This window comes from Oncorhynchus clarkii, chromosome 16 (assembly GCF_045791955.1).
Source record: "Oncorhynchus clarkii lewisi isolate Uvic-CL-2024 chromosome 16, UVic_Ocla_1.0, whole genome shotgun sequence".
Lineage (NCBI taxonomy): Eukaryota > Metazoa > Chordata > Actinopteri > Salmoniformes > Salmonidae > Oncorhynchus > Oncorhynchus clarkii.
The window spans coordinates 44,322,212-44,350,020 of NC_092162.1; the positions used below are offsets into that span (position 1 = coordinate 44,322,212).

Sequence of the window (27,809 nt, forward strand, 5' to 3'; positions counted from 1 at the left end):
TTTCCAAACTTTTGTCTCCAGAAGAAAAAGCCAGAGTTACACTTCTACTTTGTCTGACAAATTATTTCCTCTGTCTATGCAATACAACAGAAATCCAATCAACAGCTAAAGGAACTCCATCTACATGCGTTTTTCCACAGTTCATGCATATATTATGACGAAATTGTGACTTGTTTTGCATCGTCTGACTGGTCAACAATAGGGGTGGGAACAAGAGACGGGATTCTTCAATTAAGTGTTTTGCTGTCATTCAACAAGAGAGCACAGCAGCTGCTAGGCCCGATTGTCTGCAGTGCACTATTAGTTTTCATGCAAATGTTTTCACTTGAGAAGTACTGCATCAAACAGCCTAGCTGTTTAAAATTAGATTAATTCGGACCATTGTGAGGAAGCGTTATGGCTATATTGCTACGGTGGCTCAAGAGGGACAAACGGTAATACTGCCGCTTTTCTCTCATTTTTGAAGCGATGGTCTTTAGGAAGGATGTGCGCACAGACGTTCACGTCGCCTAGCCGAGTTCTGCTAGGAGTAAACCGAACCTGAGGACACCTTAAGAAACCTACAATGCTGAAGATGGTATACTAATGCAGGGGTTCAGAAACTTTTTCCAATCGGGGCCCCCCTTCCAGCATGGGCGAAAATCGCGCACCCCCCCGCGCCACATCTTAAACAACCTTACTTCCTCCAGTATGGCAAATTAAATTACAATTCTTACAAACCAAATCCAAGATTCTGGAGTGTAGAGCCAAATGTACAACTTTAAGCTTCATTGTCCATATAAATTGTGGGGAGAGCAGTTATTTATAAAATGAGAGGTGATAGGCGAGCTTATCACAATTTTTTTGCTTACAGTTAACTTGTCCTACGGATCTGTAAAATACAGTCACATTGAAATGGGCCGTGCAGATTAAGACAAAGGACACTAATGTATTGCAAACAATCGTTTAATAGTAAAGGAAAAGTGTGCCTTTCTGTGTATTGGGGGGTGGGGTGCTTCTATTGGAATGGATGGGGAGAGCCGTGTATACAAGAGGCGCTTGGATTGGAATGGATGTGGAGGGCAGATAGATGTCTTTGGTCCATACTGGGTGGTAGTGGTAGGGAAGGGGGGGGGGGGGGTAGTGAATGAATTTGAGGGAGACAAGAGAAGGCACTTAAGTTTACAGTTGTCATAGGTAAACCATATGCTCAATATGTATATAACATACAAAATGCACCATGTGAGCACAACTAAATTATAGCTACATATATACAGTAAAGATTCAGGAAAGAAAAAATGTAAAAGAAACAATGTTACTCAACCTAGAATAGATTATCCCATTGTAAAACAATCATTTTTTTTAATAAGCAGAGTAAGAAAAAAAAGGCAGCAACTCGAACAAGACAACATGATCTCTTTGGCGATAACCTATCCAGAAAGTTTGGAATGCTGTGAATGTGACTTAACATACATTTGGTAAAAGAGCGATTGAGACCGGCATCATTCATTCCCTATGCAGAATCAGTTCAGCTATTCAAATCAAACCTCAACATGCACAGCACCAAAAGGTAACAACTAGCAGTGTTGTTGAGATCAAATGCTTTGTACTGTAATGCATGCATCTCCACTACTGTGCATTATGATTACTGAGACTATATTTACAGTGCAGATCTGAGATGAGGAAAGATTTGCTGAAGGCTGGAAGATCTTGGTGTTGGCTACCAAGCCTTACCTGCTCAAGCACAGTTGCTGATACATGCCAAGTGATCTTCCCTACTGTATACTCTGCACTTCCACAGAATACTTTGTAAACCACTGAACAAACCAGAACCACAATCTTTACATTGATGTGCAATATAACAAAACCCCAAATTAAGTTATTTTTCTCATGACCAAACTACACTCCTATAAGAAGACTTAAGTACCTGGTGGGGAAGGGGGGGGCAGTTAGTCTAAGTTTCTCTCAATTATTCTACTCATCAGTATGACCCTTTGGTACACAGAGGAAACAGCTAGTTTGTATGATCTTATACACATGCCTTGCAGCTTGACATGAGACGACTCTGCTTTCGCTAAATGGTAAGCCATACCAAGCCCCATTTCAAAAGAGCATTCAGACCTCTGTAAAGCAAAGTCCCAAAAGCAACATTATGCTACCAAGCAGTGTACAAGGGGCAACAATGAGGTATTTCTCCAAATTTTTGTTCAGTTATTGTAGACATTAAAGAATATTAAATCCTGGCATTACCATTTCAATTTGTCCCAACTCAGCAGCCATAAAACATGTTCAAAATAAGACCGAAACAGCAGACAAATTTCATCTGATTTTTTTCTTCTCTAGGATATAATTAAGAGGAAAGTGAACATATCAAAAAAGGACAACATTCCTACAGCTCACTTTTCAGTAATGTAAAAGATCAGAAGAGTGTGCGCTTAAGTGTTCGTGATGCGAGCATCTTTGCATTTCTAGAAAGGCAAAGGAAGTTGCAATGTGATACGAGCATGTCAAATGTATGCTGTCTATGGTCCTGTCTGACACACACTAAACATAAGGAAAGAATGAGAAGACCAAATAACAGCAGAATAGATGTACTAACAAAAGGAAGTCCTAATTCAGACCATACGTGAAGGGGAGTGTAGGTTCCTTTCTCATACCTGAGATTTGAGAAGTGGAGTCCCACATAATAAATGATGTATGTAAGAAAAAAAAGAAAAAAAAAGGAGCCCTCTCCTTGGATTATACAATAACAATGGGGAGGACAGAAAAACTATCCACTAAAAAAATTCTAAATTTTCATGTGAGGGAGGGAATAAACTGCTATCAGGCAACAACCGACGTGATTACCGCTCTGGTTCACCTGCTAGTTCTGATTAACAACATATTCATCATACATTTCAATGAGTACATATTATTTACAGGAGCAACCAGCATATATGGGAAGCTCTAAAATAATAAGATACAATTATGTAGTGTTGATTCTATGCCATTGATGACAATCTCCCATACATACTTGTGAAACCATTGTACGGGTGTCATGTATCGTCTAAAATAAGGAACTGAAATGGTTTGATAGGTTGCAAGTTTTTTGCAGTCTAAAGCAAAATAAAATTAGATGCTCGAGAACAAAAACAGATCAAATAAAAATGCTACAAAATGCATATAAACGCATCACCAGATAACACTGGCCTCAAATAGCAAATATTAAATCACAGACTCACATAAGGGGACCTGGGTAGCTGCTATATCAACAGGCATGAGAAAATAGGTAATAGCTAATTCTAAAGTATGGAGAAAGTGGCAGAACATGGGTAGCTAATTTTCAAGTTAGGAGGATGAATGGTTGCCTATGGGTGGCACTACAGCTCAATTGACAAAAATATGTAAACTTGTATTCTATTCTTCATTGAGAGGAGTTAGTGGGGTGGAAAGGGCAGGGTATTGAGGGTGGAATGCCAGGGTTTAGTAGGGGGTTTGACAAATGGGCCAGGTAATTCCAGTGTCAGGGGCAGTGTGTCCGCGGAGGCCTTTGGGGCAGACCGTTATGAGAAGGGTGGTCTTGACGGTAAGAAGAGGATGGAGCGGAGTTGGAAGGGGCTCTTGTGGAGTTGGAGGATTGTGTGGCAGTAGGATGGCTGGGGCCATCGCCTTGGCCCTGGTAGCCCTGGGAACGGTAGCCTCCACGATTGGTGTTCCTGTCACGATAGGAGCTGCCATTATACCGCTGCCCACCGGAGTGGTACCCTGGACCCGCTGTGTAACGCCTGTTGCCTAGGAAAGTCTGAAAGTTCAAGTTTAAAATCAAAGTTAAATCAAATAAAACAATCATATGTTGATAATTATTACTCCTAAGGAGACAACATTAATGAGAACTTAGTTGCATGTTTATGGTTGCTTTGTGAGCTAACCGTTTTGTTTGGCTGGGTAGGGCGTCCTTCGTAGCTGGAGGGAGGTGGGGTTTCTACGGACCCTGGGCCTGTGATGGAGGAGGTGGTGGAGCTACAGCGGGAGCGGCTGGAGTAACCCGTCTGAGGGTGGTACACTGAAAGGGGAGGGTGACACAAGGGCAGGCGTTACCATAGAGATACAAACTCAGAAAAATAAACATCCCTTTTTCAGGACCCTGTCTTTCAAAGATGGGGCGGCAGGGTAGCCTAGTGGTTAGAGAGTTGGACTAGTAACAGGAAGGTTGCAAGTTCAAACCCCCGAGCTGACAAGGCAGTTAACCCACTGTTCCTAGGCCTTCATTGAAAATAAGAATTTGTTCTTAACTGACTTGCCTAGTTAAATAAAGGTAAAACAGAATAAGATAACTTGTAAAAATCCAAATAACTTCACAGATCTTCATTGGAAAGGGTTTAAACACTGTTTCCCATGCTTGTTCAATGAACCATAAACAATTAATGAACATGCACCTGTGGAACGGTCGTTAAAACACAAACAGCTTACAGACATTAGGCAATAAAGGTCACAGTTATGAAAACTTAGGACACTAAAGGGGCCTTTCTACAGACTCTGAAAAACACCAAAAGAAAGATGTCCCTGCGCATCTGTGTGAACGTGCCTTAGGCATGCTGCAAGGAGGCATGAGGACTGCAGATGTGGCCAGGGCAATAAATTGCAATGTCCATACTGTGAGACACCTAAGACAGCGCTACAGGGAGACAGGACGGACAGCTGATCGTCCTCGCAGTGGCAGACAACGTGTAACAACACCTGCACAGGATTGGTACATCCGAGCGTCACACCTGCGGTACAGGATGGCAAGAACAACTGCCCAAGATACACCAGGAACGCACAATCCCTCCATCAGTGTTCAGACTGTCCACAATAGGCTGAGAGAGGCTGGAATGAGTGCCTGTTATAAGGCAGGTCCTCACCAGACATCACCGGCAACAATGTCACCTACGGGCAAACCCACCGTTGCTGGACCAGACAGGACTGGCAAAAAGCGAGCACTGACGAGTCGCGGATTTGTCTCACCAGAGATGATGGTCGGATTCGCATTTATCGTCGAATGTGCACTCTGGAGCGGGATCGATTTGGTTGAGGGTCCGTCATGGTCTAGGCTTGTTGTCATTGCAGGCAATCTCAAGGCTATGCGTTACAGGGAAGACATCCTCCTCCCTCATGTGGTACCCTTCCTGCAGGCTCATCCCGACATGACAACGCCACCAGCCATACTACTCATTCTGTGTGTGATTTCCTGCAAGACAGGAATGTCAGTGTTCTGCCATGGCCAGTGAAGAGCACGGATTGCAATCCCATTGAGCACGTGAGCACGTCTGGGACCTGTTGGATCGGAGGGTGAGGGCTAGGGCCATTCCCCGCAGAAATGTCCGGGAACTTGCAGGTGCCTTGGTGGAAGAGTGGGGTAACATCTCACAGCAAGAACTGGCAAATCTGGTGCAGTCCATGAGGAGATGCAATGCAGTACTTAATGCAGCTGGTGGCCACAACAGAAACTGTTACTTTTGATTTTGACCCCCTTTGTTCAGGGACACATTGTTCCATTTCTGTTAGTCACATGTCTGTGGAACTTGTTCGGTTTATGTCTCAGTTGTTGAATCTTGTTTTGTTCATACACATTTTTACACATGTTAAGTTTGCTGAAAATTAAAATAAAACATATTTTTTTGCTGAGTTTATTATACAAATACTGTATGTGTTCTATTTAATTCTGTGGGTGTTACTATCAAGGATATGGATATACTGCCCTCCAAATAGCAATGCAATACTGTACTACCACAATGAGTTTCTGTGAGAGGAAAGACATCAACTAGAGAAAAACAAAGGACTGTACCTGATCCAAATCCTGTGATGCTTGTCTTCAGTGGTTCTAGCTCGAAAGTGAACTTCACAGCTTTCCCCAGGTCTTCATCAAATTTACGCTCACTTACAAAGTGCTGCAAAAAAATGAGAAAACATATACCAGGGGTTACGGACTTGTCTTAGGTCAGATCATGGCTCAATTCCCATACAACACCGTTTCTGAGCCGGTTGCACAATTGTCTTGACTATATAGTGTGTGTTATTATGGTAGTCAACTTACCTTTATGTCAGCACGCAGCTCACTCAGCTGGTCCTCAGACATGGATGCCGATTGGTCAGTCAGCCTGCGGAGCTCCTCTGCTCTCTTTTGACGGCCATCCAAAATGGCCACTGAAACAGATACATTATTAGTTGACCACTTCACCCCATATTCAGAGGCCTTCAGTTGTACAGAGAGAAATCCACACACAGGCAATACCATACTGAAACTTGGGACTAGGCATGTCCTCAATATTATAAGGTAAAGGGTAGGCCTATTAGTTGACTAGTTTCTACAAAATAGATCAGATACAACCCTGCATCCATAAATACCCCCACAAGCTTTTCCTGGTGCTGACCATTATCAGGACAGAGGGGGGGGAATAAACACATGCAAAACATGACCAGAGGAAGGGCACTTTGTCATTTGAATCTCCTTGGCAATTGATACACAGAAAATACTTTTTTCATGAGGCGGGGGGGAGAAGGGAAGAAAGCAAGTCTCATCCATTAACAGTAACACATCTAAACGAGCGGAGATTAGGGCTGAAACTGGTACATTTCAAGGAATGTTGGGTTTTTGTAATGTCAAAGAACTGCTCTAGTGTTCCCTCTTCTTCCCTCAATTCCCCACACACCTCGACACAAAGACAGCATTTAGTCTGCCATGACACCTGACACTATTCACTTTTTCCAGGCTCAGAACACACAACACTGTGCATTGGGAAGGAAAGAATGAGGGCAGAATGGCCCACTTGTGGAAATATGCAGTCTTGCTCTGTCATGTTTCACTACATAGAATATTCTAGTATGTCTAACGTCTAAAATAACCCTGAGGAAATACATAAGACAGTTAGTGTATTTGGAATACCTTAACTGTAGAGCTGATCCCATTTAGTATTTTGTTTGGTCGATAGGTTGCTGGTGGACAGATTTCTTTAGTCAAGCAGTCACAACTTAGTTTTTTATGGTTCACAAGACACCTGTCTGATTAGAGCATATTTCAGTGGACTAATCCATTGCGGAGGCCACAGGGATGGCACAGTCCATCTCCAAGACGTGTTACTGAAATTGTATATGTTTAAAGTACATTTAAAAAAAAAGTGCAACATTAACAAATCAAATTTTAGAACAAACGTGCTTTCTCCCGCTTTGGATACGGTCGCTGACCGCGGTTCTGAAACAATCTTCAGTGCATCGTAGAATTGGTGCATTTCCCTATGTTGCTATGTGCATAATAGCAAAGTTAACCAACATATTGGGATTGAGAACAATGTGCAGAGGCAGCAGCAGAGATGAGTAAACAGCCAATGCCTTAGCCTAATTGTCTAAGAAAATTGAGAGGAGAAACCTCAATTTAATTAGGTCTATAATCAATAGACTAACTGTTAAAATGTACCTGGCTTTATAAATGATCCATATACATCTACAGAAATAAGACAGATCCTGCTTCTGTTGCCTGTTTGAGTGTTTAATAGCCTACTGATTCCGTGAGCACCATGCCTCCTGTAACAGCAAAACGTCAGATAAAGCAATTTCAAAGATTTGGCTGTAATAAAGGTTTTACACAAATGTTTTCGTTGTAAGTAATAACAGTTTTTTCGCATTTAATTTGTGTCGTTTACACTGTTCCAAACAGGCAGAAAAAGTATATTGTAATCTAACAGCATCGGTTTGTCAGATATGCACGCTCCTATATCCTCTTAATCTTTGTTATTACAATTATGATCATCATAATAAGTAATGTCGTTATCATTAGTAAGCTTAGTATAGTATCCTTGTATAACCACCATCGAGTTGTAGGCCCAAGAGCGCATCCTGTTAAGTCTTAATACCTTAACTTACTTAGGCCTACATTTCAATTTATAGGCTACTGTATCAATCAATCCTTCATTCGTTCATGCCATGAAAAAGCATGAGACATTTATGCTTTGAAATGCAATCAAGCATTTTAGTTTTAAAATGAAATAACACAAGGGAGCTTTGAATAATTAGCCTAAACCGCAATTCAAGGCATGCAACCGTTTAGTCTACTGTAATAAAGGCTTTACATACATCTTATGTTTGTTGTTAGAACACACTGTTACACTTATTTAGTGTTGTTTACACTGTTCCAAAGGGTCAGGAAAAATGTTTAATATTGTAATTTAAAAGAAACTGTTTGGCACACAATGCTCACCAACGCTTGGTCCTACACCCCCCTTTTTCTTGATCTCCCTCTTGATCCTCAGAAGTTTCCACAAAGTCAAATGTCTTCCATAGATCTGACTTCCCCTTTCCCTCCTGAGCAACCAGTAAACATTCTCCCTTTGAGTTTCAATTTCACTTTCTCCGCTTTTATTTTGCTGTCGACATTGTCGAAGTTTGTTATAACCAATTTAGCGATGTGATTATGATAGGCTATAGGTCAGGCCCCATTGGTCATACGCATGCGATGCTTACATGATGCACATAAAGAGAGCTATGGGAGAATAGGGAATGTTTTTCGTAAACAACTTAGGAATTTCGGTAACAGAACTTTCCAGTCAGAATTTGTTTTACTAAATGGCTGTAATGTGGCAGCTTCAGCACAAACAGCACAATAAACACTTGCTGTGGTGCCTTTTCGCTGCAGTAGGGAGGAGAGCGAGACAATGCCCACCACCACTCACACAGGCACTTGCTGTCATTACATTTTTAACAGTGACTGAGTCATTTGTGGGTCTTAATTATTTAATCAAACAGTGTGCTTAAAGCATCAGACAAGCTCAGTGCATATGTATTCAAACACATAGGGTGTGTGTGTCTATATATGGAAAAATAAGTTTCAACATTTAGACCAATTGATTGGTCGAAAGAGCAGGACGACTCTGGGACAAAGGCTTTCAGGGAAAAAATGTAAACATAGTAAGAATAGAAGTATAATATATATTGAAGTCCAAATGCGAATTAAAAAGGTGTTGTACTCACTGGCTTCTGCTTTGACTTTGTCCATCTCTGTCAACAGAGTAACCTCTCTGTCCATCAGGCTGAGAGAGCGGGGGAGGGGAAAATATATGAAATTACATTATTTACTAAGATAAAGGGATCGTGATTCCTTAAGATTTCTAAGATGGTCTCTGTACTTTGATTTTGGCTACACTCACCAATTCTATACTACAATAACACTGGTTAGACTACAGCAATAGACTACATGCTACACTGAAATAGATATTGGTGGTGGTTGTTGTAGAGCAGAGTTGAGAGCAATGCACTTGGAGCTTTAGCCTGCCTGGTGACATCAGGTGATAAATTAGTGGATAGGCCAATAAAAATGATTCCAAACATCTCTTCCATTAACAGCTAGTTTAAAGTACTCTCCTCCCTCCCAGACAGTCGTAGCAAAATTATTGCTTATGAAATTGCTCTTGGCTAAGAAGCTATTTTTTTCTCTTTTACCATTTTAATTGAAAACAAATCACAGTAAAGTACTTCGTTGTCACCCCAAAATGATTTGCTATTGGGTTAAGGCTGCATTGGACTTTAAAATCAAGGCTCCTAAATTGCTTAACATAAGGGAATTTGTGCTGTTATATCCCACCATAAGTTCATATTCCAAATATAAACTACAACTTTACAAACTAATGTAGTGGAGGTAATGATGGTAGATGTACCTACCAGCTCTGGAGCTCAGCAAATGTTTGCTTCATGGTCTTGATAGAGGAGTCCATCTCATCCTTGACCACCACTCTGTAGCGAGTGAGCGACACTGTGCATCTCTGCAGGTCCTTCACAGAGCGGTCAATGTTGGGCGCTGAGAGTCAAACAGGGTTAGACTAGACATCACCTATTGTCTTAGAAAAACAAAATCATTACCATTTTTGTTTTAAAGAAATGTGTCACTAACCAATCTTCTTGGCTCCAGAGGATCCCTGTTGGTTCTCGTCAGTGGTGAGCACAGAGGAAGTGGATGGCTGGGAGTTAGTTCTGGAACGGAACTTGTTGCCACGGGGAGGCTGGTGATTCCTTCCTCCTTGAGCATGGTGAGGGGTGGGGCTTGGGCCACTACAAAGAGAGTCTGCTTCCGCACCTGTTAAGAGAAACATGTTTTCTGATCTGTAGGGGTTGGTTTCAACTACATGGAGGATTATCAAAAGTCTTATATTGTCGCAACAATTCAAAGGCCGTCTGATGGATACAATAAAGCGACTGAGAACACTCCATTACAATACCTGTAATGTCCGACGTGGCAGGTTCAGAATCCAACTCGGCTGCGTCCAAGGAAGCAGAATCCAACTGCTCACTCAGAGAGTCTAGTGAGTCTCCGTCCAACACGGAGCCATTGGCATGGAACCCATTCACAGCTTCCTTACTCTCAGTCTCAGAGGGCTGCATGGTCTCGGCTGGAGCAAGCTCCTCTGCCAGATGCTCTGGCTGGGGCTTGGGCTTCTTTTTCTTCTTGGGCTGGATGTTGAATAATCAAAGTTGGATTTTAACCACTAGAATATAAACTTAAACAGCTTTTGAAGTTCATCCATAATTCATATATAGCAATGGTTGAGCAGGTTGTAGGTCCTCATGACAGATGCCACATTTTCAGCTAGAGCTTCTGACATCAAATAAAAATAGGTGAAAAAAATAATAAAACAAACATTTCCTTTGACTAGCATTTAGAGTTTAAAGTTAATTTTTGCATTCTATATGCAAGGGCAACATGAGTATGAATGAAATTTAGTGTCATGACGTTTTTAAGTACGGCCCATCCCTCACGTGATTGAGACGGCACTTTTTAAAACAAGTTCCAAAGATATTCTTCCAGTGACAGCCCATCCAGATTTTGCCACGAGCATTTTTCCATCAAAATCTGGATGGGCTGTCACTGGAAGAATATCTTTGGAACTTGTTTTAAAAAGTGCCGTCTCAATCACGTGAGGGATGGGCCGTACTTAACGTCATGACACTAAATTTCATTCATAGTCATGTTGCCCTTGCATATAGAATGCAATACCCTGCAGTATAGGACAACAAACAAGTTTACCTTCTTTTTACCAGTTACATTCCACTCCTTCAAGATTTCCACAGCACTACCTGAGAGGAAAACATCAGGTAATAAGAGGGTGACAAGTTGTACTTAATGTACGCAGTTTGAACCAGTGTATTCTTAAATTAGAAATCAAAAAGGCATTTTCCATTCATTAGTGTCTGTTCTACATCACAACAAGAATTATCACTATGGCATTTCCATACCTTCTAGGAAAGCCTGGACGGCCTTATCGACGCAGTTCTCAAAGTGCTGCAAGACCAGAACTATCTCATTGTTGCTTTTGTTGGGAACAACGGCCCTGACAGCACTGATCTGTGAAGAGAACAAATAAGAGAACGATCTGACAAATTAAGGTTTAGCATAGTGATACATATCCTAAGGCCATGGGCCTTCTGACCCAATAAAACCTACTAGCTAAAGAGGAATAGCACTTAATGTATTCAAATCAATTGGAATGTTATGCCTAGAGAGAAATAATTAAGTTTTTACCTTCTCCTTCATTCTCTCAAAAGTCCCTCCCTGGGACATAACCATTTTCAAATTTGTGTCAAACACCATACCAGAGGTATCTGTGGGAAAAAGGGAGAAAGGGTTGATTTGGAATTTCTCATTGTTTTCTGCTGGACCCAGGTCTATTTGCAAAACAATTGTAAGTACATAGGCACATCATTTGCTAAACAAAACTCTCCCCATACCTAGTCATTCAAAGTTAGGCCTATTTGTGTTGAAAGTAAACCATGGCAGAGAACACAGGGATTATCATAAATCATGTGGAACAGACAGAAGAGGTGATTTACATGAAAAACCTATTAGGACCCAGATATTTCCTTTATGGGCAAATGTGACAAGATGCTTGATGACCTCTCAAGTAAAATATGTACACATTTAACAACTGTTTCAAGTTGCTTGAGGCCTAAAGATTTTACAACACTTTTAATGGATTTATATATGCTAGGACCAAAAAGAACTGGCCCTGGAACCATGAGATTAAACTCAAGAAATATTGGCATCTGGACTGGCGTTAAGGACCCGAGATCTGCATTGAATTTGAACCGGTTATAACTGATGTAGGGTTGTAGAAACAGAATGAGTCAGCAAAGCAGGGGGTTTATGCATCAGATGGATAAGAATTACAGCCCCAAACAAAGTAAGCTCAATGAGATGAGAAACAGCTGGGTTGCTGTGACCCAAATACATGTGGCATGACCAAAGAATGCCAGAGGACAGTTTAAGAATTGAAAACTCAACAGAAAATGTTGTGCTCTGCAAGTCAAAGACAGTCCTAATGGAGAGCGTCATTTCAGAAATAGCTTAATTTTATTCCGGAGAAAAGCTGGGACCCTTCTAAAGGTATCCCATCCAAAGTGGACTGCACGGACATGAGTTCATATTGCTGTCAATCTCTCTCAGCTATCCCCAGCTATTGTGTTTGAAAGGATCCATTCTAACTCAATAAGAGGTCTGGTAGACACTTGATGAAGTTGCATGTCAAGTGCTGCTCATTCCACCAGCTATGTTTTGAGAATCAACTCTACACATTTAAAATGCATTCACACACTAGTTATTGCATTATCAATACTAGTTAATCTGCTTTAAAAAAATATGGCAGAGACGAATGGTAGCACACATACCCTTCTGGCTGTTTTTCTTCGCCATGTTGAAACACCACTAGTCTAAAAGGTACAGTAAGTAGGTCCCAACTGATCCCAGTGTATAGCGTCCAAGTTTATAGCTCAAGTCAAAAAAACAAATCAATAAAATGCACTTTTCCAGATATTCAGTTTGAACTTGTTTCCCATGTGAAGACTTCAGCTCTTCATTTGTAGAAATGTTCCCCCTTGATTTTTCCCTCTCAGACAGGAAGCCAACAAAGGCTCACAAATCTGGCAGTAGGAGGGGTTGGAGTAGGCAGGGTCAGATCAGGCCTCCACCACTTAGGCTTGGATTCAACTTTTCTTCTCCGTTCTCCACAAAGTTGATCCAACTCTGAAAAAAGGAGACAGGGAAATAAGGTTACTGTCTAGGGTGGATGTAATAAGCACACAGGATTAAAAACAGTTTCAGTTTTCAGAGTTTCATGAGACGATCCAATGGAACAAACTAGTAGTTCATAATGAATGTTGACCCATCAAATGCACAAAAAGGAAAATCATAACATTTAGCATATTCAGACAGAAGAAGTATAACACATAAGATTTTATACTTAAAAATGCCCCCCCCCCCCCCCAAAAAAAAAAAGTATGTCTGAAAGTTAATGACACAATTCTATGCACAAGGACTACCATGTTTACTGGAAGAAGTGTGCAGATGCTAAATTGGGTTACAGAATTATGGTCAAATCTCCCTCATTTATGCAACCAAAAACATACATATGACAGGACACCTTGAGTTTAAAAATATAGATATTTTACTTGTTGAACTACAGTAGGTGAAGTGAATTTACATCATGGGTTCCTGATCTGCACTATACAGAAATGTATAGGCTTATTATGGAACTGAATGTCACCCTATTCAAGGTGAAGCATCCTGAACAGGTACAAAGGCAGAAATATGCAGTAGCTCTCTTTAGTATATCTGGGTATTCTACACACTGGCTATTATTGTAATGAGCTCTGCCCCCAAACAAGACCAAAAACAGAACAAATATGTACCAATCATAGATGTCTATGCTTCACAAGTTTGGACATCACAGAGTACTGTACAGTAGAGTTCAGTAGATATGTTCAGTATAGTACAATACTGGGGCTGGGAATTGCCATTGACTTCACAATACTTTGGTGCCGATACAATATGTATTGAGATTCGAGATGTATTGAGAGGGACAACAGAAGCCATGAGAAAAGTTTTGATAAGTCATGGAAATAAGTGATACAAACAATATTGGGCTCCAACTCAAATAAGGAAAAATACTGGAGTTTTTGTGGAGCATCTGCAGGTATTGAAAATTAGTGCAAAAATAAAATAGCCATATTGTCAAAATTATATATCAAAAAGAATATTCCGATATGTAACTGTATTGACCCCGCCAATCATTACATTATGCTGTACTATAGTGTGCCCTACTGTACAGGATTTTCCAAAGTTGTGAAATGTCTGATTTAGATTTGGTCTGGCCAGGGCAGACTGACCAACGTTCATGGACATCTGGTGTTGGTCTGTGCTCAGTGGATGAGGATGCTCGTTTCAGTAAATGGAAAGAGGGTATGCGGTATGTGACAGTAGGTGTAAGTAAGAGCCGGCAGAGGTGGCATTAACTGGAGCCCGAGCGGCAGAGCGAGAGGTTCTCCAAACTGTTCACAGTATTACTTTGACCAAAAATACATACATGAACAGTATACCAGTGGAAAGGAGGGCAGAAGCAGGTGACCCAACTGTTGTCTGTGACTACTATGATTTCCCATTGGGTTTTAATTGCTTAATAATTCATAAACAAAATTTATCAGTAAAAACACTAACTAATTGGTAGGTCTACCTCCCTCACGAGGGAAATTAAAAAATATTTGAAAGATGTGGGTTTTTGGTAACATAATTACAGACCAGGCAATCTTTGCACACTCTTGGCATTCTCTCAACCAGCTTCACCTGGAATGCATTTCCAGCAGTCTTGAAGGAGTTCCCACATATGTTGAGCACATTTTGTCTGCTTTTCCTTCACTCCGCAGTCTGACTCATCCCAAACCATCTCAATTTGGTTGAGATAGGGGATTGTGGAGGCCAGATCATCTAATGCAGCACTCCACTTTCTTTTTTGGTCAAATTGCCCTTACACAGCCTGGAGGTGTGTTGGGTAATTGTCCTGTTGAAAAACAAATTATATTCCCACTAAGCCCAAACAATATGGGATGGCGTATCGCTGCAGAATGCTGTGGTAGCCATGCTGGTTAAGTGGGCCTTGAAATCAAAAATAAATCACTGACAGTGTCACCAGCGAAGCACCCCCACACCATAACACCTCCATGCTTTATGGTGGGAAATACACATGCACATGTCTTCCGTTCACCCACATGGCAGTTGGAACCAAAAATCTCACATTTGGACTTCAGAAAAAAAGGACACATTTTCACTGGTCTAATGTCCATTGCTTGTGTTTCTTAGCTCAAACAAGTCTCTTCTTATTGGTGTCCTTTAGTACTGGTTTCTTTGCAGCAATTTGACCATGAAGGCCTGATTCACGCAGTCTCCTCTGAACAATTGATGTTGAGCTGTATCTGTCACTTGAACTCTGAAGCATTTATTTGGGCTGCAATTTCTGAGGCTGGTAAGTAATGAACTCATCTTCTGCAGCAGAGGTAACTCTGGGTCTTCAGCCCTGTGGCTGTCCTCGTGAGAGCCAGTTTCATCATATCGCTTGATGGACTTTTTTGGTTACTACATGATTCCATGTGTTATTTCATAGTTTTGATGTCATCATTATTATTCTACAATGTAGAATATAGTACAAATAAAGAAAAACCGTGGAATGAGTAGGTGTTCTAAAACTCTTGACTGGTAGGGTATATGCCTTAATTTCTCAAATAGACTCTTGGCTTTCATCTGATATGCTCCTATACATGTCACGTTAGTACTCATGGATCTGTATAGATGGAAATGCCCTGACGTCAAGCCTATAACTAGGCGATTCTAGGGAAAACTTATAGAAATTAATACTACTATGAATGTACATTGTCCGGATAAAAAATATATATATAGTAAAGCAAAAAATAGTCCACCAAAAAAAAAAGATATATATATCCTTTGTGCATAAGTCATTAAACATTATAAAAAATAAATCAATAAATTATTGTCTGGCACAACATCCTATACAATCTGCATTCAATATTGTAATTGGCAGCAGCATATTTTCGGTTTGGTTCAAATGCATGGAGAAGAAACCATTGAATCATGATTTAGTTGAGACCTAATTCCTTTGGGTGAATTAAACCTGACCTAGACAGCCATGACAAACCAGGAGTGGCTTCGGGACAAGCCTCTGAATGTCCTTGAGCGGCCCTGCCAGAGCCCGGACTTGAACCCGATCTAACATCTCTGAAGAAACCTGAAAATAGCTGTGCAGCGACACTCCCCATCCAACCTGACAGAGCTTGAGGATCTGCAGAGAGGAATGGCAGAAACTCCCCAAATACAGGTGTGCCAAGCTTGTAGCGTCATATCCAAGAAGGCTCGAGGCTGTAATCACTGCCAATGGTGCTTCAAAGTACTGAGTAAAGATCTGAATACTTATGTACATGTGATAGCCAATTTTTTCTAAAAACCTGTTTTTGCTTTGTCATTATGGGGTAGTGTGTGTAGATGAAATTTAAAAAACAATTTAATCATTTTAGAATACGGCTGTAACGTAACAAAATGTGGAGAAAGTGAAGGGGTTTGAATACTGACGCCAGCGTGTGCACAACAATGTTTCAAGTCAGTCAAGACATTGATGCATTGTGTTGATCAAGAGGGATGGTGCTTGAATACATTCTGCCCCTGAACAAGGCAGTGTTCCTTTAATCTACACACAGGGAGCCTAGTGGTTAGAGTGTTGGACTTGCAACCGGAAGGTTGAAAGTAGAGGTCGACTGATTATGATTTTTCAACGCCGATACCGATTATTGGAGGACCAAAAAAGCAGATACCGATTAAATAGGCCGATTTTTATTTATTTGTAATAATGCCAATTACAACAATACTGAATGAACACTTATTTTAACTTCATATAATACATCAATAAAATAAATTTAGCCTCAAATAAATAATGAAGCATGTTCAATTTGGTTTAAATAATGCAAAAACAAAGTGTTGGAGAAGAAAGTAAAAGTGCAATATATGCCATGTAAAATAAGCTAACGTTTGAGTTTCTTGCTCAGAACATGAGAACATATGAAAGCTGGTGGTTCCTTTTAACATGAGTCTTCAATATTCCCAGGTAAGAAGAAGTTTTAGGTTGTAGTCATTATAGGAATTATAGGACTATTTCCCTCTATATCATTTGTATTTCATTAACCTTTGACTATTGGATGTTCTTATAGGCACTTTAGTATTGCCAGTGTAACAGTATAGCTTCTGTCCCTCTCCTCGCTCCTCCCTGGGCTCGAACCAGGAACACAACAATAGCCACCCTCGAAGCAGCATTACCCATGCAGAGCAAGGGAAACAACCACTCCAAGGCGTGAAGTTTAAAACGCTATTAGCGCGTGCTAACTAGCTAGCCATTACACTTCGGTTACACCAGCCTCATCTCGGGAGTTGATAGGCTTGAATTCATAAACAGCACAATGCTTGACGCACAAAGAAGCGCTCCTGGCAAAACACACTAAAGTGCTGTTTGAATGAATGTTTACGCGCCTGCTTCTGCCTACCACCGCTCAGTCAGATACTTAGATACTTTTATGGTCAGTCAGATTATATGCAATGCAGAACATGCTAGATAATATCATCAACCATGTGTAGTTAACTAGTGATTATGATTAATTTATTGTTTTTTATAAGATAAGTTTAATGCAAGCTAGCAACTTACCTTGGCTTACTGCATTCGCGTAACAGGCAGTCGAGTTGTGGAGTGCACAAGGACTAGTTAACTGTAAGGTTGCAAGATTGGGTCCCCCGAGCTGACAAGGTGAAAATCTGTCGTTCTGCCTCTGAACAAGGCAGTTAACCCACCATTCCTAGGGCACCATTGAAAATAAGAATGTGTTCTTAACTGACTTGCCTAGTTAAATAAAGACCGCACTGCTGTTACACCTTTAAATAAAAGGTGTAAAAAAATAAATACAAATAAATCGGCAAAATCGGTGTCCAAAAATACAGATTTCCGATTGTTATTAAAACTTGAAATCGGCCCCAATTAATCGGCCATTCCGATTAATCGGTCGACCTTTAGTTGCAAGATCGAATCCCCGAGCTGACAAGACAAAAATCTGTTGTTCTGCCCCTGAACAAGGCAGTGTTCCTAGGCCATCATTGAAAATAAGAATATACTTGCCTAGTTAAATAAAGGTTAAATTTAATCAAATTTGAACTGTTTTACTGTTTAAGTAAGCATTTCACTGTTAGTCTATACCTGTATACGAAGCATGAGACATAAAATTGTATTTGATCCTTGAGAACCTTGAACACCACCCTCAGTAAACTGTAGTCATTTATAGGCCAGCTGTTTCCCACTTAGGTTTCTCTTTCTGACCCAGCAATCATGGAAAGGGAAACTTACTGTGCAAACCCACACCCTTTTCATTATCCCTTTACGTCACACTTACTGCATGGCATGCCACCACACCTTTGAACACATCAAACATATGCACTGTCAACAAGTGACGCCAGCATGTGCACAACAATGTTTCAAGTCAGTCAAGACATTGATGCATTGTGTTTATCAAGAGGGATGGTGCTTGATTCCCCAAGTAGGTTACACATAATGTGTTGACTTAGGCAAAACACTGAAGAGGATCATGCAATATAAAATATATAAATTGACCTACATTCTAAAAACTGAATTTGAGATTAGCAAATTGGAGGAACCTGAAATAAGTGGTCCGTTTGAAGCGTGAAGCGAATTGACACGGGTCATCATAACTCAAGATGTTGGTAACCCACTGTCTTGTGAGGTGAACAGCACTGATAGTTCAGTCAGTCATTATCTTACAGACAATGCATCCTGCAGGGCCTAGATTCAGAAAACTCACAGATAACCTCAGATAAAAAGTGTAGCCGTGTTGATCAAAGTTGTTAGGACTTCAGAAACAGATTATACCACCTGAAAGACTCACCAGGCTGTGTGTTCCATAATGGATAACTACATTGGAAAATTATTTTGCTTAGAATCTGGACCACTTTGTAGTTTGTGTAATCAAAGGACATGACACACTGATCCAACCAACCAAACTACTTTGCAGTGCTGCCAACTCACGCATTAGGCATGAGACACACGCATTTAACCCTCTTCACAAGCCACACCTTTCATTTGTCACGCATTGAAAAAATTACAGCTTTTATTTTCTAATTAATCCTGTGTGTGTGTGTGTGTGTGTGTGTGTGTGTGTGTGTGTGTGTGTGTGTGTATGTGTGTATATATATATAAAGTGTTATTTAACTTCTTTTCAACTATGCCTTCAAATAGTCTTGAAATTGGAGCATAATCGCCTGCAATTCTACATCACGAGCATTGCAACATTATCAGTTTCCCACTTGTAATTCCAATATGGAGGCTCGTATGTGGAGGAACTTTCGATAACTCTTATCGCATGTGAACGCGGCATATTGACCCGTAGCACTCAAGTCTGCAGCCATGAAATGCCTCGAAAGGCTGGTCACGGCTCACATCCACACCATTATCCCAGAAACCCTAGACCCACTCCAATTTGCATACCACCCCAACAGATCCACAGATGACGCAATCACTATTGCACTCCACACTGCCCTTTCACACCTGGACAAAAGGAACACCTATGTGAGAATGCTATTCATTGACTACAGCTCAGCATTCAACCCAATAGTGCCCTCAAAGCTCATCACTAAGCTAAGGACTCTGGGACTAAACACCTCCCTCTGCAACTGGATCCTGGGCTTCCTGACAGGCGCCAACAGGTGGTAAGGGTAGGTAACAACACAACCGCCATACTGATCCTCAACACGGGCTCCCCTCATGGGTGCGTGCTTAGTCCCCTCCTGTACTCCCTGCTCACTCATGACTGCACAGCTAGGCACAACTCACACACCATCATTAAGTTTGCTGATGACACAACAGCCTGATCACCGACAACAATGAGACAGCCTATAGGGAGGAGGTCAGAAACCTGACCGTGTGGTCCAAGGACAACAAACTCTCCCTCAACATGATCAAGACAAAGGAGGCGATTGTGGACTACAGGAAAAGGAGGACTGAGCACGCCCCCATTCTCATCGACGGGGCTATAGTGGAGCAGGTTGAGAGCTTCAAGTTCCTTGGCGTCCACATCACCAACAAACTAACATGGTCCAAGCACACCAAGACAGTCGTCAAGAGGGCAAAACAAAGCCTATTCCGCCTCAGGAGACTGAAAAGATTTGTCATAGGTCCTCAGATTCTCAAAAGGTTTTACAGATGCACCAACAAGAGCATCCTGATGTGTTGCATCACTGCCTGGTATGGCAAATGCTTGGCCTCCGACCACAAGGCACTACAGAAGGTTGGCCCCAGTACATCACCGGGGCCAAACTTCCTGCCATCCAGGACCTCTATACCAGGCGGTGTCAGAGGAAGGCCCTAAAAAATGTCAAAGACTCCAGCCACCCTAGTCATAGAAGGTTCTCTGCTACCGCACAGCAAGCAGTACCGGAGAGCCAAGCCTAGGTCTAAGAGGCTTCTATAAACAGCTTCTACCGCAAGCTGTTATTTATAGTTGCTCTAACTATTTGTTCGTCTTAGCTCTTACATTTTTTTATGCATTTTCTTAAAACTGTTGTATTCGGCGCATGTGACAATTTGATTTGATCATATATCAAATCAAATTGTCACATGCGCCGAATACAACAATTGAATTTGCCCAGATCCATAGGCTACATTAAATCAACTCGTTTGGTCATTGGCAATGTTCATTAGTCTTTAACAACAAAAAGCCAGCATCCAGAGTGAATTTAGGTAAAGTGACCTGATTTGTCCATTTGGCATTTCTTTACTTTGGCAGTTACCTGTACCTCTAAGCTGGATTTTCTACAGTCCTATTTTAAAAAGTGATAGTTCACCTAAATGAATTACATATTGGTTTCTTATGGACAAGGAGAGACTGCAATGCATCCTATGGTTAGCCACCAACCATTAATATTATATGTTATGGGGGACTTTGAGCGGTTCTGGACAGGTTCCGACTGACATCTGTCTGCTCTCCCCTTTCACTCTCTTATCGGAGCTGACTTTAAAATGTCTGGTTTCACACCCCACAATTCATGAAAAAATGTCATAAAATCAAACAATACCACTTTTTCTTGGTCACAGAAGGAAGAAATCCCTGTGCTTAAAGCTGAAGTTCTAACAAGTCTGCATATATTTGAATGGCATGGGTGCTCCGCTCAGTGGACATTGAGGAGAAAATTCTCTGTCTGCAATTATATGAAATGGTGACAATACAATATTGGCACTAGTATGATCATATTTATTTCATAGTTAGAAGAAATGTTCAATTCTATACTAAGTAGTTTATAATTTGACTGACGATCTTGGAATTTCAGGTGTTGGTGATTGGCATGCCATATGTACGAGTCATCGGGTGGGGCCGACGGGTGTGCATTCCATGCGTCATCACATTTGCAGAGTTATGTAAGATATCTGACTATTCCTAATGTGATTAGTACATTGGATAGTCATAATTTAAGCTAATAATATAACTCAATCACTGCTTGCAAAAAAATCTTAAATGCAGCATGTGGTGTGGTAGGCATAGGCTAGAGCAGATATTCCCTTTTCTTTCCTTGCACAGGAAAAATTAGGCTTTTTTTTTATCATGCAATTCTTTTACACTTGACTGGAGAGATTAACAGAATCTTATATTTTTTTTCAAAGTGTCACTGACCCAATGCTTAAACTGAATACACACGCTCACCGGGGATATGGCCAATACTCCACTAGTGCTAACAATAATGTAAGCACAATTAAGTTGAGAAATATGATATGTCTTTTAGTTTAGTCTTTTCGTTGTCTTCTTTGAAGCAATAGCAATTCCCACGATTGTATTTTGAAATATTGCTATATGCCTGGCCTCTCTTTCACTGATATTCGCAACTTAATCATCTATTTGGTAGCCTATTTGCTGCACCCGTTGCCTTCCAACAGGCTATGCAATTGGCATGGCCGATTAATTAGGACCGATTTCAAGTTTTCATAACAATCGGTAATCTGCATTTTTGGACGTCGATTACATTGCACTCCACGAGGAGACTGCGTGGCAGGCTGACCACCTGTTACGCAAGTGCAGCAAGGAGCCAAGTTAAGTTTAATGCTAGCTAGCAACTTATCTTATTAAAAAAAACAATCAATCTTGACATAATCACTAGTTAACTACACATGGATGATGATATTACTAGTTTAACTAGCTTGTCCTGAGTTGCAAATAATCAATGCGGTGCCTGTTAATTTATCATCGAACGACTGCCTACTTCGCCAAACTGGTGCAGATTTAACAAGCGCATTCGTGAAAAAAAGCACAGTCGTTGCACCAATGCACCTAACCATAAACATCAATGCCTTTGTTAAAATCAATACACCGGTATGTTTTTTTAAACCTGCATATTTAGTTAAAAGAAATGCATGTTAGCAGGAAATATTAACTAGGGAAATTGTGTAACTTCTCTTGCGTTCTGTGCAAGCAGAGACAGGGTATATGCAGCAGGTTCGGGCCACCTGGCTCGTTGCGAACTGTGTGAAGACCCTTTCTTCCTAACGAAGACAGTAATTAATTTGCCAGAATTTTACATAATTATGACATAACATGGAAGGTTGTGCAATGTAACAGCAACATTTAGACATATGGATGCCTACCATTCGATAAAATTCGGAACGGTTCCGTATTTCACTGAAAGAGTAACCTTTTTGATTTCGAAATGATAGTTTCCATATTAAATGACCCAAGGCTCGTATTTCTGTGTTATATTATAATTAAGTCTATCATTTGATAGATCAGTCAGAGGTGGTAGGCAGCAGCAGGCTCGTAAGCATTCATTCAAACAGCACTTTACTGTGATTGCGAGCAGCTCTTAGCAATGCTTGAAGCACAGCGCTGTTTATGACTTCAAGCCTATCAACTCCCGAGATTAGGCTAGCAATACTTTAGTGCCTATAAGAACATCCAATAGTCAAAGGTTAATGAAATACAAATGGTATAGAGAGAAATAGTCCTATAATAACTACAACCTAAAACTTCTTAACTGGGAATACTGAAGACTCATGTTACAAGGAACCACCAGCTTTCATATGTTCTCATGTTCTGAGGAAGGAACTTAAACGTTAGCTTTTTTTTTTACATGGCACATATTTCACTTTTACCTTCTCCACCGTGTTTTTGCATTATTTAAACCAAATTGAACAGGTTTCATTATTTATTTGAGACTAAATTGATTTATGTATTATATTAAGTTAAAATAAGTGTTCATTCAGTATTGTATCAGTAATTGTCATTACAAATATATATATATATATAAAATTAAAATTAAATTAAACGGCTGATTAATTGGTATCGGCTTTTTCATAATCAGTCGACCTCTAGTTGAGACTGGTGTTTTGCGGGTACTATTTAATGAAGCTGCCAGTTGGGGATTAGTGAGGCCTCTGTTTCTCAAACTAGACACTAATGTACTTGTCCTCTTGCTCTGTTGTGCACCGGGGCCTCCCACTCCTCTTTCTATTCTGGTTAGAGAAAGTTTGCTCAGTTTAAAGGCCAGTTTTATTGCTTCTTTAATCAGAACAGTTTTCAGCTGTGCTAACATAATGGCAAAAGGGTTTTCTAATGATCAATTAGCATTTTAAAATGATAAACTTGGATTAGGCAACACAACATGACATTGGAACACAGACGTGATGGTTGCTGATAATGGGCCTCTGTAAATATTCCATAAACAAATCTGCAGTTTCCAGCTACAATAGTCATTTACAACATTAACAATGTCTAGACTATTTCTGATCAATTCTATGTTATTTTAATAGACAGAAAATGTGCTTTTATTTCCAAAACAAGGAAACGTCTAAGTGACCCCAAACTTTTGAACGTCGTGCACACACACGTTCGCTGTTTATTTGAATTTAACTTTTGGGATTATGTGTGTATTGTTTTGTATTGCTAGGTATTTTGTATAACTGCATTGTTGGAGCTAGAAACAAGAATTTCGCTGTACCTGCGATAACAATTGCACATTTGTGTACGAGACCAATTCATTTAGGGTGTGTTCATAAACTTAATCTGGAGTGCCGAGTGTGCTCATAGTGCGCTCTGGGCGTTCGTAAATTCAGAGCAGTGCCATGTCAGATTGTCTGTTAAATCCAAGCGTTTCAGCCGTTGGAACACCTCACTCAGACCATTTTACTCACCCCAGAACAGGCAGTTTTCCTGTTATCCATATAGTTGGTGACTAATTGTGCTGCTGGCAATTACACTTTTTTTTGCCGACGTTTACTGACATATAGCCAGAGCAAATTTGTGTGTAATGACAATAAACCATTAGATTTTAATTTTAATCCCTTCTCAAACAATTGCTACATTCACCTGTGTGCTTCCACAGCATGGCAACTAACTTCGCTAGTGAACAAATCTGATATATTAGTAGTCTGTCTCTTGTGGGCAATATAACGTTACCACTCAGTAAAGATAAGGCAACATTATTTGGGTAAACTAGGCCTTTAAAATACTTCGCAACCTAATACGTTCGTCTGTGCGAGCTTCTGAAAAATACCACCAGTAGCTAACGTTAGCTCGCTACCTGCTTCTAGTTATTAATTAAAAAACACATTTCTGGCCAATTAGCTAGGTAGCGAAGTCCCAAACTAGAACTCATTTTGTGCAATGTGTTGATGACTGTATCTTAGCAACGCCAGTCCTGGCTAGCCAAACTTGCCCCATTTTATACTTAGCTTGTTGCTAGCTATATACATTGGCCTAAGTGCATTTATTTATTTAACTAACGTTAACTGGCCGGGTACCGTCATAATAATCTATGGAATGTAGCAAACTAGTGCTAGAGACCACCCAACGCGTTAGCAAGCTAACCTAGCTAGTTAACGTTAACTCTTCTCGCTTTGTTAAAATAACGTGCCAAATCCACAATGAACTGTTCGCAAGGAAGGTAACTAGCAAGCTATTGGTGTTAACGTTACCTAACTAACGTTAATATTTGCACAACCCCCTGAGACTGCAGTGTAGTTTATCACTGTATTAATCGTCAACTACGCTAGTTAAATTAATAACCTTAGCTAATTAGCTGCTAGTTCAATTGACAATGCTAGCTAACGCTCTTGTCTCTCCAGTTTGTGGCACACAGCAAACTAGCTAACTGGGTCTATTTACTAACTTACTAAGATTGCTAGCCATGTAGTTAGCTAGCTATATAAAACTTGTATTTTTGAGTGATTCAGCGCTTACCTGGGTGTCTTTCTCCGCAACGTTACCAGTCGTCTATGGTCTCCAATATTTTTGCCCTCAGGCTTAGTCACTAATCTATCCACGTCGTCACTTCCGAACAGACTGAAATCGGTCATGCACGCCACGCATGCCAAAATAACCTTTGGACAACGCGAATGAGTTCATAGAGGCGTGAATTTATGTAAATTGGAATTATTAACACATACTCTTGATAATTTCAAGGGGTAGTCTTGACTGTATTATAACTTTTATGAGCCATTGATATTCTGAACAGGGACCATGGAGCGCTGTGCAAATTATAGGATTGTAAAAAAAATGACGGCAGAGGGAGAGCTAGTTATGTGGGCTCAATCCTGGCTGCAGTGGCATGTCATGTCTATTTGCACGGTGGGTTCCTAATTACCTTTGACCTGGACCACAAAAGTATAACACTAAAATACATACACAGTGTTACAGGATCTTGACATTGATGTGGTGCCTGATATTCTCCAGGCATTGTAAAGATCTGATAATCTGCACAGAGTCTATCTGGAACATACCCAAATACTGGGCACAAGTTTTCCTATATATACAGTACCATTCAAAAGTTTGGACACACCTACTCTTTAAAGGGTTCTTATTTATTTGTACTATTTTCTACATTGTAGAATAATAGTGAAGACATCAAAAATATGAAATAACACATGGAATGTAGTAATCAAAAAAGTGTTAAACAAATCAAAATATATTTTCTATTGTAGATTCTTCAAAGAAGCGACCCTTTGTCTTGACAGCTTTGCACACTCTTGGCATTCTCTGAACCAGCTTCATGAGGTAGTCACTTGGAATGCATTTCAATTAAAATGTGTGCCTTGTTAAAAGTTCATTTGTGGAATTTATTTCCTTCCTAATGCATTTTTAAATTTTATTTAAATTTAACTAGGCAAGTCAGTTAAGAACAAATTCTTATTTATAATGACGGCCTACACCGACAAACCCGGACAATGCTGGGCCAATTATGTGCCACCCTATGACGTCCGGTTGTGATACAGCCTGGATTCAAACCAGGGTGTCTGTAGTGACACCTCAAACACTGAGATGCGGTGCCTTAGACCGCTGCGCCACTAAGGAGCCCTTAGGTAGGGGTGGTATACAGAAGATAGCCCTATTTGCTTAAAAAAAAAACAAGAATAGCTCAAATAAGCAAAGAGAAACAACAGTCCATCATTGCTTTAGGACATGAAGGTCAGTCAATCCAGAAAATTTAAATCACAAAAACCATCAAGGGCTATGATGAAACTGGCTCTCATGAGGACCACCACAGGAAAGGAAGACTCAGAGTTACCTCTGCTGCAGAGGATAAGTTCATTATAGATACCAGGCTCAGAAATTGTAGCCCAAATAAATGCTTCACAGAGTTCATGTAACAGACACATCTCAACATCAACTGTTCAGAGGAGACTGCATCAATCAGGCCTTCATGGTCGAAATGCTGCAAAGAAACCACTACTAAAGGATACCAACAAGAAAAAGAGACTTGCTTGGGCCAAGAAACACAAGCAATGGTGTAGACCGGTGGAAATCTGTCCTTTGGTCTGATGAGTCCAAATTTTAGATGTTTGGTTCCAACCGCTGTCTTTATGAGAGTAGGTGAATGGGATGATCTCTGCATGTGTAGTTCCCACTGTGAAGCATGGAGGAGGAGGTGTGATGGTGTGGTGGTGCTTTGCTGGTGACACTGTCAGTGATTTATTTAGAATTCAAGGCACACTTAACCAGCATGGCTACCACAGAATTCTGCAGCGATACGCCATCCCATCTGGCTTGCACTTAGTGGGACTATCATTTGTTTTTCAACAGGACAATGACCCAACACACCACCAGGCTGTGTAAAGGCAATTTGACCAAGAAGGAGAGTGATGGAGTGCTGCATCAGATGACCTGGCCTCCACAATCACCCAAACTAAACACAGATGGCGCCAAAGAACATGGCCAACGTTTTACAGTTGAAGTCGGAAGTTTACATACACTTAGGTTGAAGTCATTAAAACTAGTTTTTCAACCACTCCACACATTTCTTGTTACAAACTATAGTTTTGGCAAACTGGACTATATTTAGTAACTTAATTTGAAGATATGGTGATTGGGTATAAATAGGGGTTTGGCAGACTAAATTTCCCGAAAGTTAGACTCTTGCCACACACCAACTCATTTTCTCAGCTTCAGAAGCATCTGCATTCACCACATTTTGTGTGGTATCCTTAGATACAGTTTAAGTTGGAAGTTTACATACACTTAGGTTGGAGTCATTAAAACATATTTTTCAACCACACAAATTTCTACTATAGTTTTGGCAAGTCAGTTAGGACATCTACTTTGTGCATGATACAAGTCATTTTTCCAACAATTGTTTACAGACATATTATTTCACTTATAATTCACTGTATCACAATTCCAGTGGGTCAGAAGTTTGCATACACTAAGTTGACTGTGCCTTTAAACAGCTTAGAAAATTCCAGAAAATTATGTCATGGCTTTAGAAGCTTCTGATAGGTTAATTGACATCAATTGAGTCAATTGGAGGTGTACGTGTGGGTGTATTTGAAGGCATACCTTCGAACTCAGTGCCTCTTTGCTTGACATCATGCGAAAATCTAAAATCAGCCAAGAACTAAAAAATAAATAATTGTAGACCTCCACAAGTCTGGTTCATTCTTGGGAGCAATTTCCAAATGCCTGGAGGT

The 27,809-nt window shown here is 40.5% G+C and overlaps 1 protein-coding gene across 1 annotated transcript; it reads right to left on the reverse strand.

Moving 5' to 3' along the window:
• Window positions 1-927: 927 nt before the first annotated feature.
• Window positions 928-25,190, reverse strand: LOC139368541 (spermatogenesis-associated serine-rich protein 2-like). Its single transcript, XM_071107555.1, has 13 exons — window positions 25,087-25,190; window positions 12,643-12,997; window positions 11,501-11,580; window positions 11,215-11,323; window positions 11,006-11,055; window positions 10,200-10,431; window positions 9,875-10,057; window positions 9,646-9,781; window positions 8,959-9,017; window positions 6,032-6,141; window positions 5,783-5,885; window positions 3,888-4,021; window positions 928-3,760 (listed from the first exon to the last, which is right to left on the reverse strand). The coding sequence occupies exons 2-13, from the start codon at window positions 12,665-12,667 to the stop codon at window positions 3,482-3,484; spliced, it is 1,500 nt and encodes a 499-aa protein (XP_070963656.1). The 5' UTR covers window positions 12,668-12,997; window positions 25,087-25,190; the 3' UTR covers window positions 928-3,481.
• Window positions 25,191-27,809: the final 2,619 nt, after the last annotated feature.

Excerpts from the sequence above, each read along its gene's own strand:
- LOC139368541 (XM_071107555.1), bottom strand. The coding sequence starts at position 12,667 with ATGGCGAAGAAAAACAGCCAGAAGG. Across the intron at positions 9,782-9,874 it reads CTCTGGAGCCAAGAAGATTG|CGCCCAACATTGACCGCTCT; the intron begins GTTAGTGACACA and ends TTTGACTCTCAG. Across the intron at positions 9,018-9,645 it reads TTTGCTGAGCTCCAGAGCTG|CCTGATGGACAGAGAGGTTA; the intron begins GTAGGTACATCT and ends CCGCTCTCTCAG.